At 45.6% G+C, this 27,842-nt stretch overlaps 2 protein-coding genes across 2 annotated transcripts in view; both read left to right on the top strand.

The window, feature by feature from the left end:
- The first annotated feature begins 267 nt into the window (after nucleotides 1-267).
- Nucleotides 268-3,524, top strand: FNDC4 (fibronectin type III domain containing 4). Its single transcript, XM_041756243.1, has 7 exons — nucleotides 268-624; nucleotides 808-952; nucleotides 1,032-1,147; nucleotides 1,376-1,580; nucleotides 2,032-2,121; nucleotides 2,622-2,746; nucleotides 2,912-3,524. The coding sequence occupies exons 2-7, from the start codon at nucleotides 832-834 to the stop codon at nucleotides 2,945-2,947; spliced, it is 693 nt and encodes a 230-aa protein (XP_041612177.1). The 5' UTR covers nucleotides 268-624; nucleotides 808-831; the 3' UTR covers nucleotides 2,948-3,524.
- A 1,799-nt stretch (nucleotides 3,525-5,323) lies between these two features.
- IFT172 (intraflagellar transport 172) overlaps nucleotides 5,324-27,842 on the top strand; it is a 36,256-nt gene continuing 13,737 nt past the window's right edge. Inside the window, exons 1-24 of the mRNA XM_041756236.1 lie at nucleotides 5,324-5,513; nucleotides 8,380-8,523; nucleotides 8,734-8,846; nucleotides 9,285-9,324; nucleotides 9,617-9,682; nucleotides 9,894-9,973; nucleotides 10,183-10,270; nucleotides 11,166-11,380; nucleotides 12,433-12,556; nucleotides 12,955-13,050; nucleotides 14,429-14,590; nucleotides 14,903-14,956; nucleotides 15,202-15,305; nucleotides 15,677-15,762; nucleotides 19,016-19,128; nucleotides 19,952-20,119; nucleotides 23,827-23,963; nucleotides 24,130-24,237; nucleotides 25,603-25,687; nucleotides 25,989-26,081; nucleotides 26,598-26,675; nucleotides 26,902-27,150; nucleotides 27,330-27,408; nucleotides 27,606-27,726. Of these exons, the coding sequence (XP_041612170.1) occupies nucleotides 5,475-5,513; nucleotides 8,380-8,523; nucleotides 8,734-8,846; nucleotides 9,285-9,324; nucleotides 9,617-9,682; nucleotides 9,894-9,973; nucleotides 10,183-10,270; nucleotides 11,166-11,380; nucleotides 12,433-12,556; nucleotides 12,955-13,050; nucleotides 14,429-14,590; nucleotides 14,903-14,956; nucleotides 15,202-15,305; nucleotides 15,677-15,762; nucleotides 19,016-19,128; nucleotides 19,952-20,119; nucleotides 23,827-23,963; nucleotides 24,130-24,237; nucleotides 25,603-25,687; nucleotides 25,989-26,081; nucleotides 26,598-26,675; nucleotides 26,902-27,150; nucleotides 27,330-27,408; nucleotides 27,606-27,726 (2,642 nt within the window). The 5' untranslated portion in view covers nucleotides 5,324-5,474. The remainder of the gene's footprint in view (nucleotides 5,514-8,379; nucleotides 8,524-8,733; nucleotides 8,847-9,284; nucleotides 9,325-9,616; nucleotides 9,683-9,893; nucleotides 9,974-10,182; nucleotides 10,271-11,165; nucleotides 11,381-12,432; nucleotides 12,557-12,954; nucleotides 13,051-14,428; nucleotides 14,591-14,902; nucleotides 14,957-15,201; nucleotides 15,306-15,676; nucleotides 15,763-19,015; nucleotides 19,129-19,951; nucleotides 20,120-23,826; nucleotides 23,964-24,129; nucleotides 24,238-25,602; nucleotides 25,688-25,988; nucleotides 26,082-26,597; nucleotides 26,676-26,901; nucleotides 27,151-27,329; nucleotides 27,409-27,605; nucleotides 27,727-27,842) is intronic.

Below are 27,842 nucleotides of genomic sequence, written 5' to 3' on the forward strand. Positions count from 1 at the left end.
TAATTCCACCCGGGGAAGGAGGGGCCCTCCAGGTGTCGGAGACCCTCGCACCCGCGCCTCTCCCCACGCCCCCGCAGGCTCCTGGGACCCAGCCGCGAGCAGAGGCAGGGGGACCCGAGAGGCCGCCAATGGGAGGGTCGTGGGAGGAGCCCCGGGAGAACGGGGTCGGAGGCGGGGGGATGAGGGGGATGACGGCGGCGAGAACCCCAGCGGGGCGGGGCGGGCCGGCACGTCCCGCTCGGGCTGCGGCGGAGCGAGCCGGGCCAGCTCTGCAGAAGGCGGCGGCTGGCTGGCCGGGACGGTCACATCCCGCTGCAGGGGCCGGCGGGGCAGCCGCACTGCCTCCCGCACCGGGACTCAGGCCAGCGGCCAGGCCGCCCGGCACCGCCCCCTGCCCAGAGACAGACTACGCGGCCCGTCCGAGCTCCGGGGGCCCCCGCAGCCCCGCGGCCCGCTCCCGCTACGCCTCCGCCTGCCCCCTGCCCGCAGCTCGGTCCGCGCTGCCCGCCGCGCCGGGCCCGCGCCGGGATGGGGTAGGGCCAGCGCCACCGCGTCGGGCGATGGGCCGCCCTCTGGGCACCGAGCAGCCCCCCGAGGCCTGACAGACCACGAGGACCGGCGGAGGTGGGTGTGGGCAGGGCTGAGCCGCCCACTGGGGACGCCCGGGTGATGCGGGGGCGGGGAAGGCGTGGGGAGAAGGGGGGCTCCCGGGCCGCTGTGGGCGGTGGGGAGCCCGGGACAGCGGCTGCCACCCGAGCGTTCTGGGCAGTCCTTGACCCCCGCCCCCACAACTCCTGCCACCTCCAGGAGCCCCGCCTGGATGTCAAGCGGATGCCCCGGTGCCTCCCAGCGGACTCGGTGGGGACCATGGCTTCGCTGATGCCTCTCTCCCCATATTTAAGCCCCACGGTCCTCCTGCTGGTCAGTTGTGACCTGGGCTTTGTGCGAGCAGGTGAGTAAAGGGGTAGTAGCATCAACCAGAGCTAGTCCGCGGGTGGAACCTGTTAATCTGTTAACTCTGGCACCCACAGACCGACCTCCCTCTCCTGTGAATGTGACAGTCACTCACCTCAGAGCCAACTCGGCCACTGTATCCTGGGACGTCCCAGAAGGCAACATCGTCATTGGCTACTCCATTTCCCAGCAAGTATGAATCACCCTTCTGCTCCCTCAACCTGTGTCCTTGGATCTGTGAACATTCCTTCAGTTGCCCCCACCCCAGACCTCAGCTCACCACCTGGTGGTGGGGGAATCTGGGAGCAGGTGTTCCCTGGCTCCGGCTGCCCTTTTCACCCTTACTCTGTGGACTGCTTGCATGTTCAAGAGTCCTGGGACTGGTGTGAGACTGCCCTCCTGTCCCATCATCTCCCTGCAGCGACAGAATGGCCCTGGGCAGCGTGTGATCCGGGAGGTGAACACTACCACTCGGGCCTGTGCCCTCTGGGGCTTGGCTGAAGACAGCGACTACACAGTGCAGGTCAGGAGCATCGGCCTCCGAGGAGAGAGCCCCCCAGGGCCTCGGGTGCACTTCCGAACTCTCAAGGGTTCTGACCGGCTACCCTCAAACAGCTCAAGCCCAGGTGAGGGTCTCAGCTATTCTCCACCCCCGAAAGCACTGGATTCCCTGGCTTTTTACCGGCCTTCAGCCTGTTAACTTCCCCCAATCAAGCAACAGTCTAGCTTAGATGAATAAAAGGATGATTTAACTCATCATACTGCCAAGAAACGCAGGGAAAAGGTTGGCAGGGGACTGGGTATAAACAGGCTGATAATGAATCGTTTGGGAGAAGGGCTTAACCAACCTCAGTTCACGGCCACCACAGCCTGCGTGAGTACTCACCCACAGCCTTCCTGCTTTTTGGTCTCTAACTACCTGTCCACCAACAGCTTCCTAGAGAGGCTAAGAGGGGCAACCCTGTGATGGGTCGGTCTACCCGGACACTAGTCCCCAGACTCTCCATCCTTACCTGTCTGCAGAGAAGAGCTCTCTAGCAGCTCCCCATAACCTGGAGTCTATCTCCTCCTCCTCAGGTGACATCACAGTGGAGGGTCTGGATGGAGAGCGACCCCTACAGACGGGGGAAGTGGTCATCATTGTGGTGGTGTTGCTCATGTGGGCTGGTGAGTGAGCAGCTGGACCGGGGACCAAGGACCGGGGAGTGGGGCTCAGTGCAGGAGGGAGGTGGTGAAGGAGAGAAGAGATAGGGAGAGATTTTGAGTGGGGAGATGCTTAGTCGAGGGGGGTGAGCAGAAGTTTGAGGAGAAAGGGTGCCTGGGTGGCTTCATGGCTGAGCATCTTCCTTTAGCTCAGGTTGTGGTCCCAGGGTCCTGGGATCAAGTCCCGCATCGGGCTCCCCACAGGGAGCCTGCTTTTCCCTCTGCCTATGTCTCTGCCTGTCTCTCTCTCTCTGTGTGTCTCTCATGAATACCTAAAAATTAAAAATCTTAAAAAAAAAAAGTTTGAGAAGAGGAAGATTAAGAGGGTGATGCTCACACGAGTACTAGAAATTCAAGGGTTCTCCTCTCAGGTTTTCTAGAAACTCTGTGGGTATCTCACTGCCCTTCACGGCTGTGAGTAGGGAGGTCAAGATCAAGGTGCAGATTGTATTGTTGTGTTTCAGCTGTAATTGGGCTATTCTGCCGTCAGTATGATATCATCAAGGACAACGACTCCAACAACAACCCCAAGGAGAAGGGGAAGGGGCCGGAACAGAGTCCTCAGGGAAGGCCAGTGGGGACAAGACAGGTGATGTGCGGCGAATGAGGGAGGGAACGGTGATCTTGCTTCTAGAAGCAGCCAGGGAAAGGGAGAAGGCCAAAGAGGGGTAGGAAAAGAGGGAAGATGGATATTTGGGATGCAGGCGGCTATTCCCTTCCTGAAATCAGAGACTCAAGCCTTTTTCTTTTACAGAAAAAGTCACCGTCCATCAACACCATTGATGTATGAGTGAAGAAACAGAACCAGAAAATGGATGCACTAACAACCTGGGGATGGGATAGGGTCAGGGAGAGCTTCAGGCAGTGATGTGCCCAAGAGTGAAGGATCCCACAGTTTCCCAGAGGGTAATGACACTCCCACAATCTCAGGCCTGGTATCCATCCTCTTTCCACTGTGAGCAGGGCCAGAAGGTAGGTCTCTTAGGGTCTGTGCCCCTGGACCTGAGGAATGGCTATCAGATGGGATATGTCCTTCCATCCCCCAGATCCAGGGGAGAGTCACTTGTTCAACCATATCCCACTAGGTCCCAAATGGGGCCCCCATTTCACCTGCATCAGGACTCTTGGCATCCCCAGCTGCCCCCACATCTTGCCTCTGGGTCTCAGAGAGGGGTGTTTCTTTGGCTACTCCCCCTCCCCCAGCAATGAAAAGGAATTGCCTGGGTCTGGAGGCAGATGCTGCACTGCACTACTCCAATGTCTTCCATGGAGCCTCAGGTGCTCCCCTCTCACCTGGTAGCCCATTCAGCTGCTGGTGATCTCAGCCCTTGGACATTTTTCCAATAAAGGTTCTTGGACAAACTGGAGCTGACTGTATGGTATACCGTATAGTATGTTGAAGACATTTCCCCACTGTCTCTCCCTTGACTACAAGGGCCTCTCACACCACCACCAACTCGACAGGAGCACTCTGATTTTTAGGTGTTATTTTGATTCTCTAGCCTGGGAGGGGGGTGAGGAGGAGGCCAGAAATGGGTGTAGAAAACTAGAGCCCTACTTCCTTTTGTTTTGTTCAGTGAGAAGGGGGGAGAAGCAAAAGAAAGGAAGATACCAATTCTCCTGCACCAGGGGAAGTGAAAAGTTATACCACATGAGAGGGGTCAGTAACCTTTTAGGTTCACTGCCCACATTGATAACCAAGCTCTTCACCATTTATTCCTCCGATTCCTCCATCAAGCCTGAGTCAATTTCCAGAAAAGGACTGAATAGTATCTTGGGACAAAGGGCAGAGCAGCTATACTAATGGATCCATGTGCTCCTATCCTGTGCATTCCCATACCTATTCTTCCCTGCCCTCTGGCTTTCCCTTTTGTCTGTCTCTGTTCATCCCGTCAAAGTCAATAATAATTGTAAAGTGTAAATGAGTTTATATTCACTCTCTGCCACTACATCCAGAGGAGGATTATGGAAATAAAACTGAGGGATTGGAATTCCCCTGTCAAAAGACTTATACTTTGGGTTCTGGGGCTACTTGTTTCCTGTATAAATAGGGGCTTTCCTCTACTCTTTCCTAAATACCAAGGGGTTGGAGGGGATGGTGCCAGTGAGAGAAATATCTATTGACATTTGCAACCACGGTGGGGGAAAGGCTTCAGAACCCAGAATCTGCTTGGACAGCATATGCTACCCTTTCTGGAGAAGTATAGGTCTTCTCAGCTTCAGATTTTTCCAGAGGAGGTATAAGAATAATTCTCCTAACTCTCTTTTTCTGCATCTCAGGCTCTGGTACAAGAATTTAGAACAATAATTCTGAAAGGGACCCCAATCTATACAGATCAAGAAGTCAATATCCTTTTTACTTAACCAAGCTCCAACCCCAGTTATCACAGGACTTAATGTTAGGCAATCCGGCGAGCCAAGCTCCGGTTTGCCCTCTGCCTTGAACCACAAAAGCATCCCGATCTGGGCAGCAGTCTTTAATCCACTGCTACCTAATTGTATAGTAGCACCTCTCATTGGCCACTGGTTCCAAAACACTCATCTCTCAGACTCTGGACACATCGTTTCTTGGGATGGAAGTGGCACAGAGTATAAGAAGCATGGCATGGAGACAGGGAGCTAGGAGTTCAGAACGAATACACAGGGTGTTTAAAAGCACCAGCTCAGGCTTGAATCTCAGTTATAGCCTTTACTATTAGTTTGGGTAAGTGACCCCTCTAATCCTGAGACTCCTGGTATGTAAAATGGGACTAATAATGCCATCCCCTTCAAAAGGCGGCTTTGAGATTGAATGAGATAATGCACAGTACCTGGCAGGCGCATACTGAGTATTCAGTTAGCAATCATTATTAGCCAGCCTTGCGATCCCCTGCGAGTCATATAACCTATTTGGGTTCAATTCCATCCGCTGCAAAACGTATGGAAGCAACTGCCCTGATTTCCTCCGAGGTAGTGAAGATCAAAATAATGCATTCAGCCACACTTACTCTCAACACAGCGCGAGAAACACCGCGATTACGTAGGACCTCGAGTTGGCCTAGGACTTGTGGGCGTGGCTTGAGCTTGGGTTTGCAGGCAACGCCGGGATTGGTTCGTGAAGGAGAGGATTCCATCCCTCTCGTTGTCCCGCCCTAGGCCTCACTGCGCCTGCGCACGTTCTGTTTGCATCGCCGCGAACCTACGTGGTGACCTTGCGAAGTGTGTTGCGCCCCGCTCGCATCTGCGTCAGCGGCAGTCGCTGCGGCTGCGTGGCGGGTTGTCCAGGTAACCACGGGAGTTGTCGCTGACTGGTGGCAGCTGAGAGGCAGGTGTTCGTCATGCAGTTGAAGCACCTGAGGACCCTGCTGAGCCCTCAGGTGAGGAGTTGCGTGCCTCTTCCCTTCCCCGCCCGCCTTAACGTTGCAAGAAAAGGGGGAACTGAAATGTCACGACGTTGAGCGCCTACTGTATGCGGAAGACTGAAGGCTCTAAGGATGATTCGACTCTGCTCGATAGTGTGCAGTAGGCGAGACGGACCTCTTAGCCTCGGTAGCTTTCATGCCCGTTCATTTAACGTCAGTTGTGGACGAGGAGGCCCCGTGGTGGGCGCGCTTGTAAACTATGAGCCTAAGTCTGCACCCAAAGAAACGAGCGCTCTAGGTGCAAGCCCCAGAGAAGGGGTGCAGAAGACCTCACGTTCATTCTGATGATGAAGATTTCAGATTCAGAAGAGGCGGGGCCCTGGGGGAGGAACCATGCTAAAGAAAGGCTGGGTTTTGGAGCTGGGAGACCAGAATCCAAGTTCTAGGGCCATCTCTACTTTAAATAAATGACCCAATACCGTTGACTTTGGCCCTCGTCACACAAAGTCTCTGAGTGGAAAACGGGAGTAACAATAATTAGCAACCTGAGGGGGATTTGGAGGAAGAGTTAAAGGAAGTAATGTACACAAAGGCCATTGCAAACTTAAAAGCAGTATTAAAACTTATAGACAGGAGAGCATTCAAAATTCAAAGGACAAAGTCATACAAAGCTAATGATAATATCTGTCACAAGTGAATGTTTAATAGGTAGGGCAGCATTAGTTGTTAAGATTGTGGTTTGTGGAATCAGACATACGTGGACTTAAATCTTGGTTCTGCCACTTCTAAACTGTGTATGTAAACTTGAGCAGATTACTTAACCTTTCTGAACCTCAAGTTTCTGGTTGTAAGATGTACCCAAAAATGGCATCCGTCTCAGCGTTATGAGGTAAAAGGAGACTGCATATTAAGCACTTATCAAAGTGCCTAGCCTGTGGTAAGATCTTGTTAAAGATTAGCTTTTATTATTCTGTTCCCTACCTCATGGAATCCTTACGACTGCTGTGAGGAATCAGGAAGGCTTCACAGAAGATGTGGCATTAGAACAGAGGGAAATGAGAAGAAAAGAGAAGTGTGCTCATTGGCTCAGTAAACTGCCCCTGAAAATGTAATTTAAAGATTTCTTTACCCTAATGGAATTATTGAGAATGAAAACCTCCTTCAGTCTTTGAAAATAGGATGTCATGATGCAGGGAAGGGCGAATGCCCAGAGTTGGCAAAATGATGAAGGAAGATGAACAATGGTTATTGAGGAGCCCTTCAAACCTAATTTAATCAAGAGTTGGAGGGTGGTGAAGGTGGTGGTGTGGCTATATTCTGACTCTGAGAATTTTGATAAAGAAAGCATTTTTTTTTTTAAACTTCTGACTTCAAAGGTAAGTGGATTAGGAGTGAAAATTAACAAAGTTTGAAACCAGAGCGCTAGAGCCCAAGTAATTAATCATGCAATTGGAGCAGAAGCTAAATGTTTAATTTCAAGGAGGGAAATCCTTAGTGCAGAACCATTAAGTGAGGACCAGGGCTGGTAGCAGACAGATGTGGCAAAAATAATTCACTGGGAGATGGTCACTTCTAAATTGGGCTTCTGTGCAGTGCATAGTCCTTGGGCGGGGGAGGGGGGATCCAAAAAAACTAACCAGGTGGCATATTCATCCTAAGTCTCAACTCTAATTGTCTTACTCCCTATTCTGGAATTTTCACTGTCTCTCCCTTTCCCACGAAATAAGCCCAAACTCCTTGGCCAAATTTCAAAGATCTTTCTTGAGCTGGACTCACTGTCTATCCTGCCTTACCTCCTCTGTTCTATTTGCAAGGTAGTTGCAGCTAAATTAAATTATTATTTCTTGACCAGACTTGCCTTTGCTCATATCATTCCTTCTACCTCAGATAATTACTCTCATTTAACTGCATCCATTCTTCAAAGCTTAAAGTTGATCATTTATTTTTTTTCAAGATTTTATTTATTCATGAGAGAGACAGAAAGAGAGGCAGAGACACTGGCAGAGGAAGGAGAAGCAGGCTCCATGCAAGGAGCCCGATGTGGGACTTGACCTCGGAAATCTGGGATCATGCCCTGAGCTGAAGGCAGATGCTTAACCACTGAGCCACCCAGGTGTCCCAAAGTTGATCATTTAAACATAAAATTACCTTAGGCCTCTCCAAACTATTACCATGCTTTGTATATGCCTCTCTTACGGGACTTTTCCTGTTTTTGTACCCATCTTTTTTTTTTTTTTTTAAGATTTCATCCATTTATTCTTGAGAAACACACAGAGAGAGGCAGAGACATAGGCAGGGGGAGAAGCAGGCTCCCTGTGGGGGAGCCCAATGCGGGACTTGATCCCAGGACCCCAGGGTTCATGTGCTGAGCCAAAGGCAGACGTTCAACTGTTGTTGAGCCGCCCAGGTGCCCCTGGTTTTGCTCCATCTTATTAGCCTGGGACAGGGACCATATTTTGTTCTTTGTCCCCCTCTCAGTTCCTGGCCACATGCCTTTCTCAAAAAGGTATTCAAAAAATATTGAATGAATGACTAAAGACCAAAACTTATTTTTTTAAAAAAAACCTATCATACCAGTTCTATTTATTTTAGTAGCAGTCCTAGGATATGAGAGAGTGAGGCCATTGCAGGGGCACATTGGTACAGTTGATTTAGCATGCCACCTCTTAGTGCATTTGCATAATAGTTTGCTAAAGCCCCTTGTTCTCCTGGTCCAGGGTTTTATCGTCTTGGAGACCAGGATGCATCACAAACATCTGTTTATTTTAAGGACTATGATGAGGAAAATTGACCAAATCACACTAGAACTAAAGGAACTAGAAAGCTTTTGTTGTTCTAGAAGAGCATCTGGGTTTATTTTTCCCCCCCGCTGTCTCTGCAGGATGGAGCTGCGAAGGTGACCTGCATGGCTTGGTCCCACAACAATGCCAAATTTGCTGTCTGCACAGTGGACCGAGTGGTGTTGCTATATGATGAGCATGGGGAGCGGAGAGACAAATTTTCCACCAAACCAGCTGACATGAAGGTGAAGAGAGTACTCTGTGTGTACTTAACCTGTTGATGGGGCCTTAGAAATCTTCATAATTGACTCCCCAGCCTTTGGCATAGGAAGTGGCCTGCCTCTTCTTTTCTCAGTACAAACCCCTCAAGCTCATTATAATCACACATACACCTCTTCTTCTCTTTTCTCTTTCATGTGTACTTATTACCTTTTTTTTCTTTTTTTAACCCTTAGTATGGCAGGAAGAGCTATATGGTGAAAGGCATGGCTTTTTCTCCTGATTCCACTAAAATTGCCATAGGACAGACCGACAACATCATCTATGTGTACAAGATTGGAGAAGATTGGTGAGAATAGAGACTGGGAGATGGGGTGACCTGGAAAAGAAGGAGAGGGTAGAAAGAAATGCCTCATTGGGGAAGGGGGAGTGGAGAAGATGATAATCCAAGCTGGGACATGAACAAAGGCCCTCCAGAGCCTGTCATTGCTTCCCTACCTTTGCTTGCTCCATGTGTTCTGAGATTCCATCCCTGGTAGAATCAGCCTAAGGTCAACATGAGGGTCTGTGAGGTTCTGGGGAGACCACGGTGGTAGAGCATCTTTGTTATTGTTCCAAAGCTGCTCAGGCTACATCTTATGCCTCCTTTCAGGGCTCCTGTGGAATGGTAGGAAACACTAGGGGAGCAGGGAAGGTGTCTGTTCTCTCTTCCCTTCCCCCAGCATCATATGTGGCAATTTATTTATGAAAGTGTTTTTAATATGCTTTCCCTCCTTTTATTTGGCAGGGGTGACAAGAAAGTCATCTGTAACAAATTCATCCAGACGGTAAAGTCCAGACCTGTTTCTGGGAGATTAGGATGAACGAACATGTATCAATATATCTACTTACAAATTAACCAGGAGTTGCATTTTTTTAACATATGAATCTGACTTTTCCAACTACAAGGATGGTGCTGCCTGGCTGCCCATCCTCATTTGCTTTCCTCCTTGAGCCCAGTGTGTCTTCTCCTCCCCTATAGGCAACTGGGGTGGTGGCATGTGGCAGGGGGTTCAGTTTGTTAGAAATGTGATAAGCTATGTAGACAGGATTATCCTTTTCATGATTTTCTTCTTACAGAGTGCTGTCACTTGTCTGCAGTGGCCAGCGGAGCACATCATTGTCTTTGGACTGGCTGAAGGGAAGGTAACAGAGGAAGAGAAACACAGGAGAGGTGGTGGGTGGAGATAATGGTTCTGGAAAGAGAAATATGGTTAAATTTCTCCCTTAGGGTCAAGTTGTGTATTGGGGGAGAATACAGAAGAACCAGTTTTTTGTTATTTATTTTTCTTTCCTTAGGATCTTGGTGGGATTGAAAGTAGCCCAATCAGACTTGTATCCATTTTCCCATTTCCAGGTTCGTTTAGCAAACACTAAAACTAATAAATCATCTACCATCTATGGGACAGATTCTTACGTGGTATCACTGACAACAAAGTAAGTAAGGAAGATCAGTATCCCAAGAGCTTGGAATTGTAGGAAGAAGTGATGCGGATGTTGGGACTGGGAGACTGTAATATGGAAGGTGGAGAGGACTGGTAGGACTGGTAGCAGGAAGACCAGATAGGGTGATGTTTGACAGAGAAAGGGGATTCCTTGGTGAGACAGAATAATCTCTTTCCTTGGCTCCTCTTCCCCTTTTTTAGTTGCTCTGGGAAAGGAATTCTCTCTGGTCATGCAGATGGCACCATTGTTAGGTATTTCTTTGATGATGAAGGCTCTGGAGAGTCACAGGTATGATTAAAGCATGCTGTGTCATGGGGTAAGGAAACCCAAGACCCCTTCTAGAGGAGGGCAGACATTAAGATTGACGTGCTAGGGGAGGTAGCTAGAGGAGAGACGTGGGAGGGGGGCCATTTGGATACAGCCACAGAATTTGTGTTCAGGAGGCTAGAGCTTAATACTTGTGGGATAGAGGGAGTCAAGTGGAAGGGATTCTGAGAGTAAGGGAAAGCAAAAATTATTCTCATCTATGTAAAAAGTATATTTATGTATACAAATTCATAGGGGAAAAAAGTCATTTACTCTCGAGAGGGAAAAGATGGGGGATAAATGAAATGTTCATAATTTACTCTCTATAATTCTGTGTTGTTTGAATACCTTATATTAAGAATTATTTGCATAGGGCGCCTTTCTGGCTCAGTTGGTGGAGCATGTGAATCTTGATCTCAAGGTTGTGAGTTCGAGCCCCATGTTGGGTGTAGAGATTACTTAAATAGCTAAAGCTCAAAAAAAAAAAATTACTCATGTAATAATTAAATTTATTTCCCCTAAAAATAAGAGTCATATGCTCCCTGTGGGCCTACCCAACGTTGGTCAATGTCTAGGAGATCTTCCTTGGAGGCTTTATAGATTCTTTTTAAAGGACTCCAACATACAAGTATTTTGAGGCTTCCTCTTGAGCACAATGTCAATAAGCATGTATGTATGTCATACATATGTGTGTGACAATATAAAACAGAAAGACAATTTGTGAAGTCCTCCAGATTACGATGTGTTGGTGTGGGAAAATGTTGAAAGATTTACACAGAGTAGGATGATCAGAGTGAGCGTGTTAGGTGCTAGAAAGGAGAAATGCCCAACTGGAGCTGTCAGAATTAGTAATTGAAATGCTCCCCTTCTGTCTTAGGGGAAGTTGGTTAACCACCCATGCCCACCCTATGCCTTGGCTTGGGCAACCAACAGCATCGTGGCTGCAGGCTGTGATCGGAGGATTGTGGCCTATGGAAAGGAAGGCCATGTACTACAAACTTTCGATTACAGCCGTGACCCTAATGAGCGGGAGTTCACCACAGCCGCCGCAAGTCCTGGAGGCCAGTCTGTTGTGTTGGGAAGTTATGACAGGTGGGTCCCTTTCCATGTGCATCTTTTGTCTGCTTTCCCTATGTACACTCTGCTTTAGCCAGTTATTCTCAACCAGAGTGGGAAACTGGATGAGAATCAAATGGATATTGAAAGAGATCCTCAACTTTTAATTCACACACTTCCTTTTTCCTGCTCCCACCATCTGTTGGCACTCTGGCAGTTCCAGAATGCACCAGGATTTTGTCTCTGTGCCTCTCTCTGGGATTCCACAGTCGAATTCATCTCTACTCTCTTTGTATGACTATTGCCTCTTTTCAGACCACTGGCTTAGTGTTTGTCACATTATTACTTTTTTAAGATTTTATTTATTTATTCATGAGAGACACCGAGATAGAGAGGCAGAGACACAGAGGGAGAAGCAGGCTTCATGCGGGGAGCCAGATGTGGGACTTGATCCTGGGACTCCAGAATCACACCCTGAGCTGAAGGCAGATGCTCAACCACTGAGCCACTCAGGCGTCCCATGTTTCTCACGTTATATTACACTTTGTGTTTATAGCTATCTGGCAAAATTGAAATGCCCTTGAGAAGAGGACCTATTCTTTTTTTTTTTTTAATCTCCAGTGCCTAAATTAACATCTAATACATAATCTACACTTAAATGTTTGGCGAATGAATGGAGGGATGGATGGAACAGTAAATAAACAGCTAGGTCTGGGTCTCCTCTCATCAGCTTTGTCAACCCTTTGTCAATCTCATGTGTGTTTCCTCCTTCCTTTTTCTGTTTCTTACTGTTTCTCTTTTCTTTTTCCTTATTTTTCTATTGCTGACAGCTTATTTTTCTCACCAGCTAAGATCTCCTTTTTGTTTTCTCTGTTTCCATCATTCTTACCCCATTTTACTTTTGACTTGGATTTTCCCAGCTTCCTTCCTTTGAACCTTTTTGTCCTCTCCAATGAAATTACTTAGCTTGTGTGTTCTCTTTTACTTCCTTCTCTAATACAGCAAGACTCATGTCCTTCAGTTACCCACCTATTTCCACTCTTTTGCTCAGCCTCCATTTCTTCTAAAAACCACCTACTTAATTTCAGACTTCGGGTGCTCAACTGGAGCCCTCGAAGAAGCATCTGGGAAGAGGCAAAGCCCAAGGAGATTGCCAACTTATACACCGTCACTGCCTTGGCCTGGAAACGGGATGGCTCACGACTCTGTGCGGTGTGTTTCACTAGTAGTCCCTTTCTGCATGGGTGACTTTCTCCAAACTAGGAAAAATCCTGCCTTCTCCTAAAGCACTCTGTCCTGAAGCTAGAGAATCTCCTCTTCCCTTTTGACTCCAACCTAAAAATATGACATTAAAGGCAGGAAAGAGAAATTCACACTTTATTGGAAGCCAAAAGAGACAAAGAATTCTGTAGGCAGGGCTGATTTCTCCCTTTCATCCCATCACTATCCTTGAGTCCTGTGGTTGCCACCTCTTCCCATCTGGTACTTCCAAAAACTGCCAGCCCTTTTACTGCCAACTCTTCTCTAGATTCTAGAACCTAGGTTTTGAGAATGTCTCTAGATATCCTCCCCATGCCTGTTACCTTTTATGTTCTCAACCTCCCTTCTAGGGCACACTCTGTGGTGGAGTGGAACAGTTTGACTGCTGCCTCCGGAGGAGCATTTATAAGAATAAGTTTGAGTTGACATATGTGGGACCTAGCCAGGTAAGCAGCTGATAGCCTGCTATGCCAAGATCTTACCAGTGTTCATTCATCCTTGTGATGCTTTCTTGCCTTCTGGACACAGACAGTGTCAAATTTAACCCCTGGCAGAGCCGTTTTAGAGAACAGAATATGTTGGGCAACTTTCGAAGTTATTGTACTTCCGGTTTATTGTAAGAAAAGATTTAAACACCAGACCTAAGGGGTACAGAGATTGCCACTTACATCTTCCTAGTTTAAAATTTTACTACCTGGGGTGTCTGGGTAGCTCAGTGAGTTAAGTGTCAGACTCTTGGTTTCGGCTCAAGTCATGATCTCAGGTTTGTGAGCTGAAGCCCCGCATCAGGCTCTGGGCTGGGTATGGAGCCTGCTTAGATTTTCTGTCTCCCTCTCCCTCAACCTATTAACTGTCCCTCTAAACAAAAAGAAAGAAAGAAAAAAAAATTTTACTACCTATATGCAATCAACTGAGGAGCTTAGAATTATGCACGTGAATAGCATTGCTTTAGGGCCTCTGAACTCACTGTGTATGACATTGTAAGGTAATTCTTAGTTTCTGAGACCACTTTTCTCTTTTCTCTATCTGTATCCTTTTTTCATTCCATTTATTATTTGTTGGTCTCTTCTTTTTTTCTTTTTTTAAGATTTTATGTACTTTAATTAGAGAGAGAGCATGAATGTGGGTAGGGAGAGAGGGAGCAGCAGGCTCCCCAGTGAGCAGGGAACCTGACGTGGGGCTCAATGCGGGGCTCGATCCCAAGACCCTGAGACCATGACCTGAACCAAATGCAGATGCTTAACCAACTGAGCTACTCAGGCGCTCCCTCTTGTTTTTCTTTAAGATTTTATCTTTAAGTGATTTCTACACCCAACATGGGGCTTGAACCCACAACCCTGAAATCAAGAGTTACATGCTCCTGGACTGAGCCAACCAGATGCCCCCATTCTTTCATTTTCTGTCCATTCTCTATGTGTGAGCACTGTTAGGTATTGAGAATACAAAGATAATTATCTGCAGTATAGTGTCCCTTAATCAAGAAGATCATTCTAGCAAAGGAAACAGGTTTATGAAATGACAGTATTGTACATGTGATTAAAGTAATCACAAACACTTTCACAAGAGGTACAGAGATGTAGAGAGAATGATTGGTTTTACCCCATATGTAATATATATTATGTGTTATAAGTATTGAGAGAATCTTTGAAAGCATTCATAAATAGTAAAGCACCATGTGAATGTGAGGTGTCATTTTTACCAACAATAACCCAGGCTACGTAATATTAAAGATATTAGCTTTATTAGTTTGATACTGGAGTGGAGAAGGGGCACAGCATGTTCACCCCTCTTTGGGATTGGGAGATCAGACTTGTACCTTCCAAGGTGATTGTGAAGAACTTGTCATCGGGGACCCGAGTGGTACTCAAGTCACACTATGGTTATGAAGTGGAAGAGGTGAAAATCCTGGGAAAGGAACGTTACCTGGTGGCCCACACATCAGACACACTGCTGCTGGGGGACCTGAACACTAATCGCCTCAGTGAGGTAGGAACCATGAATGGAGGGGTGGGAATCAGTATCTTGAGTTGCTACTTCAAGGGAGCCAGGGTCCTGAGGGGGAAAGATGTAACATGCTGGGGTTGGGGAATTCTGGAATGTGAATCCCCACCGTTGGGCTATTTTTACCTCATCTCTCAGAGACCGAGAAACCTAGGGTAAAATCTGACCCAGCATCTGTTTTGTGCAACATCAAGACTGTCCTGAACTCAGTCTCTCTGCCTCCTCCCCTGTCATTCTTTCAGCATTGTCTTGGATAGTTATCCACATTGTTCCTTATGTCTTCTCCCTCCCTTACAGGTTGCTTGGCAGGGATCTGGGGGCAATGAGAAGTATTTCTTTGAAAATGAAAATGTGAGTAGAGCTTGATTAACCATCACCATCTCAGTAAACCTCCTTCTAGCTCCTATGTCAGAAGGATAGCAAATGGCCAGGGGTTGAGGAGAGAGCAGATAAAGAAGGGAGAGTGAAGTAGGCAGAGGAACAGAATAAAGAGAAAAGTGGGAGTCACTTTGAACTAGCAGGATACCTCCCTCTACTACTTTGGTCTCTCTCTTCATGTAAACTTCCCACCACATGACTCTTCCATTCATCCCCAGGTGTGTATGATCTTCAATGCTGGAGAGCTAACTCTAGTGGAGTATGGGAGTAATGATACCCTGGGTTCTGTACGTACTGAGTTCATGAACCCCCACCTCATCAGGTAACCCCAAAAGGTTCTCTAAATTTTTGAAACCTAAAAGAATTCCTTTTTTTTCTTTTTTAATTTTTTATTTATTTATGATAGTCACAGAGAGAGAGAGGCAGAGACACAGGCGGAGGGAGAAGCAGGCTCCATGCACCGGGAGCCCGATGTGGGACTCGATCCCGGGTCTCCAGGATCGCGCCCTGGGCCAAAGGCAGGCGCCAAACCGCTGCGCCACCCAGGGATCCCCAAAGAATTCCTTTTTTAACTTTTAACTCGTGGTCCTGAGATGCATCTAAAAACTGCATCCCATGTGTTACTTCGGGGCCCTTGATAAACATCTTGATGGCCCAAGCCCATTCCACCTTACCTCACCCTTCATGTTTCAGCGTCCGCATTAATGAGAGGCGTCAGCGAGGAATGGAAGACAATAAGAAATTGGCTTATCTTGTTGATATTAAAACTATTGCTATAGGTGAGTAAGACTCTCTCATAATTCTGATAACAAAATAGATATTTACAATACACTTCCATATCACAAGATTGTGCACAGTGGAGAATCCAGGTTTCTGAGAGGCACCAGGTAAATATGTGACTCCGCTCTTACAGAGGATATGTGAAATGTACAAATCCATGTCTGTGAGTTTGTATCTAGATATATAGATACAGATACACTGTTACATATATTGGCCTGTCCATATAATTATTCCTGTTCTTTAGGCATGTATCTTAGGGTTGGAAATTATAAATTTAGAGAGGAACCATTAGTGAATTTATGAATTTTCCTGTTTAGATTTCCTAGGATAATAGACAATTACAACTTGAAGGGGACTTATTTTCTGTAGACTTTGTCATTAGTAGCCAGTGATGACAAACTTTATTTGAATTTCACAAATGTTCACATAAATAAATCTTATTTTGTATATTAATAGTTAACTCTGTATCATGAAATGTTTTAAGCACAGAAAAATGCATATAGAATAGCATAGTATTTCCTAAGAAATATAGAGAATAACATATCCGTATAGCATAGTTGGTAAGAACAAGGGTCTGGAGTCAAACCTCTCTACTTCTGTGTGATCTTAGGTAAGTTCCTTACCCTTTCTATATCTCAATTTCTTCAACCACAAAATGGGGATAAAAATAGTAACTACCTTTAAAAAAATAGTACCTATCTTATATGAAAAGCACTCCGATTAATGTCTGGCACATAATAAGCAACAAATGTTAGCTATTAATAACATTATTATTACTTGCGTACCCACACCCAGTTCTATCATGTCCTGACCTTTCATTATATTTACTTTGGATCTTTTAGCTCTTCTCTTATTGAGGGACATGTAAGTTGGTTTTTCACTGTTTCTACTATTTTGGTTCTCTAAGATTTACACCTAGGTGGAACTGCTGAATCATAGAAGAGGTACATCTGCAATTTCACTAAATATTTCCAAATTGCTCTCCAAAGAGATTGTACCAATTTACATTCCCACCAACAGTTAGAGGTCCCAGTGTTCTGCATTCTCTCCAATACTTAAAATTGCCTGACTTCATAATTTGGCTCAATCTGATGTACATGAAATAATATCTCATTGTATTAATTTCTGTTGTTCATTTGTTCATTGGCCGTTTGGATTTCTTCTTCTGCGTATTGCCAGTTCTTATCCCTTGCCTATTTTTAAAATCAGGTTATCTCTTCCTTATTGACTTGAAGGATTTCTGTGTATGTGTGTATCTAGCCTTTGATGGTCATTTATATTGTGGATATTTTGTCTCAGCCTCTTTTAGTGTTCAGACATTTTTAATTTTAATGTAGTTCATTTAATCACTTTTTTAAAAAAGATTTTATTTATTTAGACACACAAAGAAAGAGAGGCAGAGACACAGGCAGAGGGAGAAGCAGGCTCCATGCAGGGAGCCTGACATGGGGCTCGATCCCCAGTCTCCAGGACCACGCCCTAGACTGAAGGTGGCGCTAAACCCCTGAGCCACCCAGGCTGCCCATTTAATCACTTTTTAAGAAATAGTTTATGATTTTTGAGGTCTTGTTTAAGAAGTTTCCTTGAGGCACCTGGCTGGCTCAAAGGAGCATGTGACTTTTGATCTCGGGGTCATGAGTTCAAGCCCCATGTTGAGTGTAGAGATTACTTAAACAAAACTTTAAAAAAGAAAAAGTTGGGCAGCCCCGGTGGTGCAGCGGTTTAGCACCACCTGCAGCCCAGGGCATGATCCTGGAGACCCTGGATCCAGTCCCGCGTCGGGCTCTCTGCATGGAGCCTGCTTCTCCCTCTGCCTTTGTCTCTACCTCTCAAAATAAATAAAATCTTTAAAAAAAAATTAAAAGGTTTTCTACTCCCTCCTTTAATTTTTTAAATTTACTTTCACCTGGAATTAATTTTTGCGAATAATGTGGGTATAGATCATGTTTTACTTTTTCCATGTTTAACCATTTATTGGAAGTCCATTCTGTACCCACAAATTTGTAATGTCACCTCTTATAAATCAAGTTTCCAAATATATATGAGTCTGTTCTTAAGATACTTTTATATTTCATGAATTTTATATATCACATCAGATGATTGAGCTCAGAAATGTAAGTATCTATAATGGAAATAATATAGTCTGGTGGCCCTATGTTCTAGTGGCAATAATGATCCATGAGACTTTGGACAAGTCACCCCACTCCACAGGGCTCATCTTCAGTAGTGTATAAAATGACAGAGTTCTTCTCTTAACCTTTTTTGTTACCAGCCTCTTTGAGTATCTAATTAAAATCATAGATCCTTTCCCAGAAGAACATACATAAACATACGATTTTGTGTGTGATTTCAGGGTGTTCACAGAAATAGGGTCCCCATAGCTCTAGTATTTTATGATTCTACTGAGAAATTGGGACTTTAAAACATACGGCTTTATCATGTTGCATTTTAATTAAAGGAAATTTCATTTTTAAGTTGGTCTTCCCAGTTGTAGACATTAGCTGGCATTTGGCCTTTAGCTTCAGCATGTATAACAAAGGCAGGACATTGCACGCTGGTAATGTATAAAAATAAGAGTAGTGAATGGGCTGTGTTCAGGAGACCCCCTGAAAGCATCGTAGCCAATGCTGAGTGGTCTAAGTGTGATCATTTCCTATATTGTCTACAAAATTCACACCAAACTAAAATACTCATCCTCAGCATGATCAACCTAACTTGAGTCAGAGGTTCCTCCTGTTTTGTCTGTGGGCCTTCACCACTGTTGACCTCTCGGTACTCTTACATCATAGGCACTCAAAGTGCAGGCAACTCCTTGTAGCAAAAATGTTCATGAAGGTCATCTCATCCATCAGCTTTCTCTCACTGGTGTGCTGGAATAGGAATAGGGCTCTTTCTTAATGTGCTCAATGCTGCCTTCCAGAGGATTTTGTGAGTAACAGAAGCCAGTTGCTCTGATCTGTTCTGATGGGCTATGAGACAACCCCAAGAATCCCAGAGAGGAATCACATTTCTTGACACATCTAGACCTTTGGAGTTAACTACAGAGTTAAATTTTAGTAGAAATCTAGTATTGTAAGCACCTTAGCAAAATTATGTTTTATTGACTGTTTGCATTCCTCATAACCGTAGACTGATGCATCATTCTTAAAGCCCAGCATACCATTGAAGGCAAGACTTTTGCAGGCTGCCTCGTGTCCTATATATGATTTTGTGGAATCTGTCTTCTTAACCCCCGTCTCCTTTACTTCGTAGTGGATCTGATTGGTGGCTACAACATTGGCACCATCAGCCACGACAGCCGTGTGGATTGGCTGGAACTTAATGAAACTGGGCACAAGCTTCTCTTCAGGGACCGGAAACTTCGTGTAAGGAGGGTTACTAAGGTCTTAGCCATTGAGTAGTCAGTCCATAGAGGATGTGGTAGTACCTGCTATCAGGGATTGTAGGGGGCAGGATGGAACATAATTTTTTGGTGCTGTGCCATTAACATATAGCAAAAGGCACAGAAGAATCAACATTGGGCTGACATCATAGCCCATCCTATATTACCCTTAAGGAGATGGCACCAAAGTCCAGAGGGGAATTTGGGAGCTGGTTTCTCTCTTACTTCACAAATCTTTGCCCTCGTGAAACTGCATCACCTCCACATGCTGAGCTGACCTTTACCCACACTCGTTCCAGTGTCCTTCAGCTACACTTATCTGACAGAATTAAAGCTGGCTTGAGGAAAGTCCCTCATGAGCCCTTTATTGACTCTGATCTCAATGAAGTACACCAAAGAGCTCAGCCTCAAGGGCAGAGAGACTGTCTGGTGATTATTCATTTCATTTTCATTGTGCTGTGAAAGCCACATCACAAGTTTCCAGACCATTTAATTTGCCTGGTGACCTTACATTTGTAATCCAATCTGGCAACCCTGGCCCAGAGTTACTCTAAGAATGAAAGTCTGTCCTTCCCCTAACTTAAAATTCTGGGTGTAGATCTTTGCTTACTCGGTTATCTCTTATTGGCCAGTGTCAGCATATACCAAGTCAACATAAACTTCAAGTGTTGCAGGTTATTAAGCTTTGAAATTCAGCATCTACTTGACTGGTGCGTCAGTTCACCACATTTCACCATTAAAGAAATGGTCAAGATCAGAAAACATTCTATATCCCCTTCTAATTGTATTACCTCTTCCTTCTTTAGTTACATCTATACGATATCGAAAGCTGCACTAAGACAATGATCCTCAACTTCTGCTCCTACGTGCAATGGGTCCCAGGAAGTGATGTGCTGGTAGCTCAGAACCGAAACAGCTTGTGTGTGTGGTACAACATTGAGGCACCTGAGAGGGTCACCATGTCCTCTATTAGGGTATGTTGACACCAGAGCACCTTAGACATAGTGTCAGACTGATTGATTAGGACCCTGAGGAAGCTCCCAAGGTTATTTGGTTTTCTCTGGACCACCACACATAATCTCTGTAATAGAGTTGGCAACTAAAGCTTATACTCCTTCCCCACAGTGGCCTGGGTTCCAGAACCATCCTTCTTCAGATTCCTGACATTAAGTCCTTGTAATATCCCTATTACAGTGGCCCTAGGAATTCACCAGGTTCATAATGAGTTTTCTTAAGCTGGAAGAGCCTCCATGGGAAGGGCAGTTCTGTTTCTGTTCCTGTGTGCTGCTTCTCTGTTGTACGCCATTCAGAGTTCGTTCTTAATCAGCCTGAAGGTCAGACACTCTGTCTGTCCCACCAGCATCACTTACATTCCAGTGGTCTTCCAAAATCTGGGAAGAACTGTGAAAACAAGAGAAGCCCTTGTGCTAGGCTGGGATGACTGATATGGGTATATGTAGAGCACTTGAGAGGTTTTTTTTGTCCTTTTTCTATATCTCTTTTTTTCCTCCTTTCTTGCCTCATTTTAGACTAAGTTTGGGGCTTGGGGGTTGTTTTGTCCTTTTTTAAACACCATTTTTCATCTTTTTGCTTTGGTAGTTTTACATTTTATTCCTGCAGTGGTTACCCTCAGAAGTTTACCATATACTTAAATTAATAGTCTCAAGTTATTTAGCATCTAACTTCCCGGCAAATGATACAAGGACCTTAACTTTGATCACCTCCCCTTTGCCATTTTGTTTAAAGATTTCATTTATTCATGAGAAAGAGGGAGAGAGGCAGAGACACAGGCAGAGGGAGAAGGCTGCTGGCAGGGAGCCCGATGTGGGACTCGATCCCCAGACCAAAGGCAGACACTCAACGCCTGAGCCATCCAGACGTCCCTGTTCAGTATTTTGTTATCCACAAAGTTAGATATTATTCACTTATGCAGCCAGAACTTGTTTACTACCATCATAGTACCAGTTTCTCTGTTCACTTTTTCTTTTGCATTGATCTTCCCTCTGGAGTTATTTTTCTTCTCCTTGAGAGAAAGTGTTTTATTTTATTTTTTTTTAATTTTATTTATTTATTCATGAGAGACAGAGAGAGAGAGAGAGAGGCAGAGACACAGGCAGAGGGAGAAGCAGGCTCCATGCTTTGCCATTTGCAATTACACAATCGAGAGCCCGATGTGGGACTCGATCCCAGGTCTCCAGGATCATGCCCTGGGCTGAAGGCAGATGCTCAACCGCTGAGCCACCCAGGCTGCCCGAGAGAAAGTGTTTTAAAGACAAATGCTCAGTTTCTGAAAATTCCTGAAATGGAATTATCTGAAAATGTTTTTATTTGGCCTGTTCTTGAAAGATACTTGGACTCCCTACTCAATTCCAGATTGGCAGTTTTTCTTAGCCTTTCACAAATACTGTCCCACTGACTGACTTCCTTTGTTCTGAGAAGCTTATTAATAGCCCTTTCTGTCCTTTCTTTCTTGCAGCTTTTAAAGTCTTTTTCTTCAGCACTCTGAAACTTCACTATAATATATCTGCATGTAAATGTCCTTTTACTCATCATGCTCCATGTATATGCGTGTAAGGGAGCACATTTACGAGGAACCCAGTTGTTCCTCAGCCATGAGCTCTTCAAATGTTGCTTCTTCTCTTGCACTCTCCAGTCTCCTCCTCAGAACTCTAATTAGGCATGTGTTCCATTTCTTGTTCTGTCTTTGTGCTTCTATAACCTCTCTTATTCTTCCTTTCTCTTTTTCACTCCATGCTACATTCTGGGTAATTTCTTGCAGGTCAGGGATTTGCTTTCACCATCATCTCATCTGCTATTGAAACCATTTACTGAGTTTTTTTTTTACTTCAAATATTGAATTTTTCATATGGTTTTATTTGGTTCTTTCTCCAGTCTGCCTGGTCATTTTTCCTACTATGTGCTGCTGAAGCAAGTACAGCCTGGCCACTTTTGATAGTCTCTTGTCTCTTGCTTAATTTTTCATTCCATCTTTTAGGTTTTTAAACATTTTATACTTATACTCCATGATTTTTTTCATAACTCATTTTTAATACTGGAAATCCTTGCAGGCCCAAAAGTGCTGTAGTTATTGTTTACTCTTTTATGGTGGTTCACTTATATTTTATTTTGGTACTATTTTTTTTATGGGGAGCTCATGTTACATTGAATATAATCTGTTAGAATCTCAAGGGCCTAACACGGACATATTTTCCTCCAGAGATGATCAGTGTTTGCTTCTGTAGGAATCAGGCATATTAATGACTTTTCTTCCCTTTCCTGAAGAAAGGATCCCAGATTTCATGACTGATGGATTCTCAGATTCATCCTGCTGGAGGATCCCTGGTTTATTCTTCCGCTACTGTGTTTGCCATCAGGGCAATTGTACCCTTTCCGCTTGTTCTCCTTCTGTTTTTCCCTGCTCAGGTTTTAGCTAGCTTGCTTGTTTACCTGCTTGCCTGCCTGCCTGCCTTCCTTCCTTCCTTCCTTCCTTTTCTCTCCTTTCTTCTTTTTCTTCACTTCCTTTCCTTCCCCTCCCTCCCTCCTCCTCTCCCTCTTTCCCTCCCTTCCTTCCAGTAGGAGACAGGGTAAGAAACATGCCTAGTGATTTTTTTTATTTTATTTAAATTCAATTAATTAACATATAATGTATTATTGGTTTCAGAGGTAGAGGTCAGTGATTCGCCAGTCTTATATAACACCCAGTGCTCATTACATCACACACTTTCCTTAATGTCGATCACTCAGTTACCCTGTCCCCCCCAACCCCCTCCCCTCCAACCACCCTCAGTTTGTTTCCTATGATTAAGAGTCTCATGGTTTATCTCCCTCAATGATTTCATCTTGTTTTATTTTTTCCTCTCTTCCCCTCTGATCATCTGTTTTGTTTCTTAAATTCCACATATGAATGAGATCATATGATAATTATCTTTCTGTGATTGACTTATTTCACTCAGCATAATATCCTCTAGATCCATCCACGTCATTGCAAATGACTAGATTTCATTTTTTTTTTTTTTTGATGGCTGAGTAGTGCTAGTCCATTGTGTATATATATATACCACATCTTTATCCATTCACCTGTTGATGGACATCCGGACTCTTTCCATAGTTCAGCTATTGTGGACATTTTTGCTCTAAACATTGGGGTGCAGGTGCCCCTTTGGATCACTATATTTGTATCTTTGGGTAAATACCTAGTGGTGCAATCACTGGGCCACAGGGTAGCTCTATTTTTAACTTTTTGAGGAACATCCATACTGTTTTCCAGAGTGGCTACACCAGCTTGCATTCCCGCCAGCAGTGTAAGAGGGTTCCCCTTTATCCGCATGCCTAGTGATTTCTTCAGATGAATTCAGCAACAAATGCATTAAATAGTATGTCCCAGATTGAAGTTTTATTTCAACCGAGGACTCAAGCTGGAAGCAGAAGTGGATGCACACTTTGTCAGTTTACCTCCAGGCATTAGTGTGGGCACAGCTGAGTGTAGTTTAACCTGAAGGTATTAGCATAGATAAGGAATTCTTACCTGCTTGAGAGAAACTAAATGTTAGGCAAAGGCCACTGTAATTGCCCGCAGTCTGTGAGCACTAGGGTCTAGATAAGGGTGGGTCCATTCTGTGATGGCATCTGTGGAAACACTAACCTGGAATTTGGGTGGGGTGGGGGAATTGAAATTTTACAGGGCGATGTCATAGGTCTGGAACGAGGTGGGGGGAAGACCGAGGTGATGGTGACCGAAGGTGTGACTACAGTTGCCTACACGCTGGATGAAGGCCTTATTGAGTTTGGAACAGCCATCGATGATGGCAACTACACCCGGTGAGAGGCTGGGCTAATAACCCATGGGGTGTGGGAGAGTCTGGTTCTGAGGAGGGAGGACCTGGGATGGGCCAGAAAACTGGCCATGTTGCCCCTTGCCCCATCACCAGTTTTCCTCCTTGTCTTGCTGACGCTGGACTGTTGCTTTCTTTTCTTCTCTCTTCAGGGCAACAGCCTTCTTGGAGACTCTGGAAATGACCCCTGAAACAGAGGCAATGTGGAAAACCTTGAGCAAACTGGCGCTAGAGGCAAGGCAGCTCCACATTGCTGAGAGGTGCGGTAGACGAGAACCGAGGTGCTGGGCAGCTAGGAAGGATAGCCAGGAGATATTGTGCCAGTAGGCCGCTCCTCCCAGTGCCTAGGCACAGCTTCCTTTCCATGCCAACAACAATCTTAGAACCCTTTCATGTAGTTATTCCAAACATTCTTCCATCCTAGGTTATAGGAGCATGTCTTTTCTTGTTTTTGCTTCCCTTTCTTATAAGTAGGTGCCCTTTCAGAATTTTAACATCCATACCCTCCACTCCACAGTTGATGTGTATTTCCGAATGTGGTATAGGAGTGTAGTTAGTAGGACAAACTTGGGACTCTAGACTCTGAGTTATCTTGGCTCTATCAGCTTGTATAACCTTAGGCTAAATGAACCAACCTTTCCAAGCCTTGGTTTCTCAATTTTCTCTCTGTAAAATGAGGGTATTAATACAATTTACCTCCTAGGGCAGTAAAGAAAGTGTGGTGGCAGTGAAGAAAGTGAGAGAATCTGTGCAAAGAGTGCAGATTCTAAGTGCTCAGTAAACGTCAATTGCTGCTGTTTTTGTCTAGGAGTCCTCTTGGACCCCTTCTTTCCCATACCCCCACAACTAGACTACCAGCTTCTCCTCGGCCCTGACCCAGCGTCTTTAGAACATTTCCTGAAGTTTTTACTGTCCAGCTCTACTATCTCCACCCTAGAACAGACCACACCTCAACTACCTGCAGTGTCACAAAAGTCTCTTAGTCTCACATACCATCTATTCATCGCATAATAGCTGGGATCATTTTTTAAACCATAAATTAGATATTGTCTTTTTTTATTTTCTCAGAACTTGCCAGTAGCTTACTGTTCTACTTAGTATAAGATCCATACATACTCTTTGCCGTATCCTAAGGCCCTACAGTATTGGGCCTCTGCCTCCTTCTTATGCCAGGTACCTCCTTGCCCATTAGTCTCCAGCCACCCTGGCATCCTTTGGGCCCTTTGAGCAAATCACACTCACTCCTTCCATGGTACCTATACATGTACTATTCCCTCTGCCTGGAATAATTTTTCCCCATCTTGCCATGACTGACGTTTTCTTGTGTTTAGATCTCAGCCCCTCAGATAGGCCTTCTCTGACTACCAGCTCGACTGTTTATATGTAATTTCGCACTATTTTATTTCACTCATTCTCTGATCTTTATTTGCTTACTAATTATTTGTTTCCACTAGAAAGTAAGTTCTGTGAGAGCAAGGCCCTCATCTGTCTCATCCCCTTGTGTTGCCAGTGACAAAAACAGTGCCTGGCACGTAATCAATGCTCAGTGTGTATCTGCTGAGCCAGTGAATTCATGATGATCCTATAGTAATACTGCTGTTACTATGGTTGCCTCCAAACTATAGGTGCTTTTCTGCTTTGGGCCATGTAGCAAAAGCTCGATTCCTGCACGAGACCAATGAGATTGCAGATCAAGTGTCTCGGGAATACGCAAGTATTATCCTCCTGAATTATTCAGTCTCTCAAGCTGAGATTTCTCTTCATGATCAACCCCATGATCTCTGGCTTTCCAGCCATGGCTTGTTTGCTCTATTCTTCCTACCCCACCTCCACCCTCAAGTCAAACCACTCTGGAATTACTTGTCAGATCTCATCCTCTAAGCCCATGAAGTTTTTCAGCTTTCCAATCTCTTAGCTTCCTCGTCTTTTGTGGCCTTCCTGTTTAAGCTCACACAGACAGAATGGCTCTGGCAGCACCAACAGAATAACAGAACCTTCTTCCTCCCCACAGGGTGGAGAAGGAACAGACTTTTACCAGGTCCGAGCACGCCTAGCCATGCTAGAGAAGAACTACAAGCTGGCTGAAATGATCTTCTTGGAACAGGTAATGGGAGCAGAGGAACCAGATTGAAGAGGGGAGTGGGGTTGGTGGGGAAGGGAAGCAAGGCAAACAGAGAAGAGGAAAGAGGACTGGGGAGAGCTTTTAGAAAGGTTTGTGCAGCTAATTTCACTCCTCACTTCCCCTCTGCATTAGTCCTTACAGTTATGTCTCTTTCATAAACTGTCTGCTGTCTCCCCCTGTACTCCAGAGCCTGTCCTGGCAGTTCTTGTGCACACAGGCAGATCCAGGTTTGTGGGGCCTGAAATGAAAGCTTACACAATTTGAGGAGCCCTCTTTAAGAAAAACCTGCCTTGGAAGGGGCCTATGCAAATAAGATGCCCTGAGGCTTAAGCTGCTTTTACCTTCATAATAAATGGACCAATGCTTGTACATAAGTAAAGGATGAGGTTTTCAGTCCACACAGGCTGGCATCGTAGCCAGACTGAGAACAGCCTGCTGATTTCTGGCCCTCATATGTCTTCCTGGTGTCCCTCTTTCCTCTGCCCGGATCCTCCCCAGAATGCTGTCGAGGAGGCCATGGACATGTACCAGGAGCTACACCGTTGGGATGAGTGTATCGCAGTGGCTCAGGCCAAGGTATGACCAATTCTGTCTTCTCCACAGTGCTCACAACTCAGTTCCACCAATATCATAGGCCTTCTCTAATCAAGGATGCTATAGGAACTGGAACAGAGTTGGGTCTGGGAGTTAGGATGGTGGTGACTGGCAGGATTTCCATTGTTACAGTGGGATTGGAGAAGCTTAGGAAACAGCAGGGCAGGAAGGAGGGATGTGACTCCTTTTGCCTCTCTTGCACATCTAGGGGCACCCGGCCCTGGAGAAGCTGCGCCGGGGTTACTATCAGTGGCTGATGGACACCCAGCAAGAGGAGCGAGCAGGTGAACTACAGGAGAGCCAAGGAGATGGACTAGCAGCCATCAGCCTCTACCTCAAAGCAGGGCTCCCTGCCAAAGCTGCTCGACTGGTGCTGGCCCGGGAGGAACTGCTAGCCAACACAGAGCTGGTGGAACACATCACTGCAGCCCTTGTCAAGGGGGAGCTGTATGAAAGGGTGTGACTGGCTTCTCATTCCTGTCCTCATCTCCAGAGCTCAGGGTCCCTCCTATCCAGAGGAAGCCTGGAATGCAGTACCTCCCCATGACTGGTGGCTCAGTCTCCTCCCTTAGGGGCTGATACTTGATTCTTTGTGTAGTAGGGCTATCTTTGTAGTCATGTGGTGTGTGTTAACAGGCCGGTGATCTCTTCGAGAAGATTCGAAATCCACAGCGGGCCCTGGAGTGCTACCGTAAAGGCAACGCATTCATGAAAGGTACTACCACGCACAGCCCAGCCTTCACTGTTAGTCACCCAGATAGTCCCCAGCACCTGTTTTGTGTATCTGTTCAGTTCGATCCGCTGTTCTCCATTCCTCCCCTTCTCACTTATTTTCCACACCCCATTTCCTGTCTTACTTTTCCTGAGTCCCATCCCTGGAAGTCTTAGCTGAGTGCTCTCTCTGTCTGGCAGCGGTGGAGCTGGCTCGGTTGGCATTCCCAGTGGAAGTAGTGAGACTGGAAGAGGCGTGGGGGGATCATTTGGTGCAGCAGAAGCAGCTGGATGCAGCCATTAATCACTACATTGAAGCCAGGTAGAGGGGCGCAAAGGAGCTTGGGCATGAGGTCTAAGGTGATGGGACAAGTGGGGGCACCAGCGCTGGAAGAGAGATGGCAAAATATAGGTTGGAGTATGCTTGCAGTTTCTCCC

The sequence above is a fragment of the Vulpes lagopus genome, chromosome 5, assembly GCF_018345385.1.
Source record: "Vulpes lagopus strain Blue_001 chromosome 5, ASM1834538v1, whole genome shotgun sequence".
Taxonomy (NCBI): domain Eukaryota; kingdom Metazoa; phylum Chordata; class Mammalia; order Carnivora; family Canidae; genus Vulpes; species Vulpes lagopus.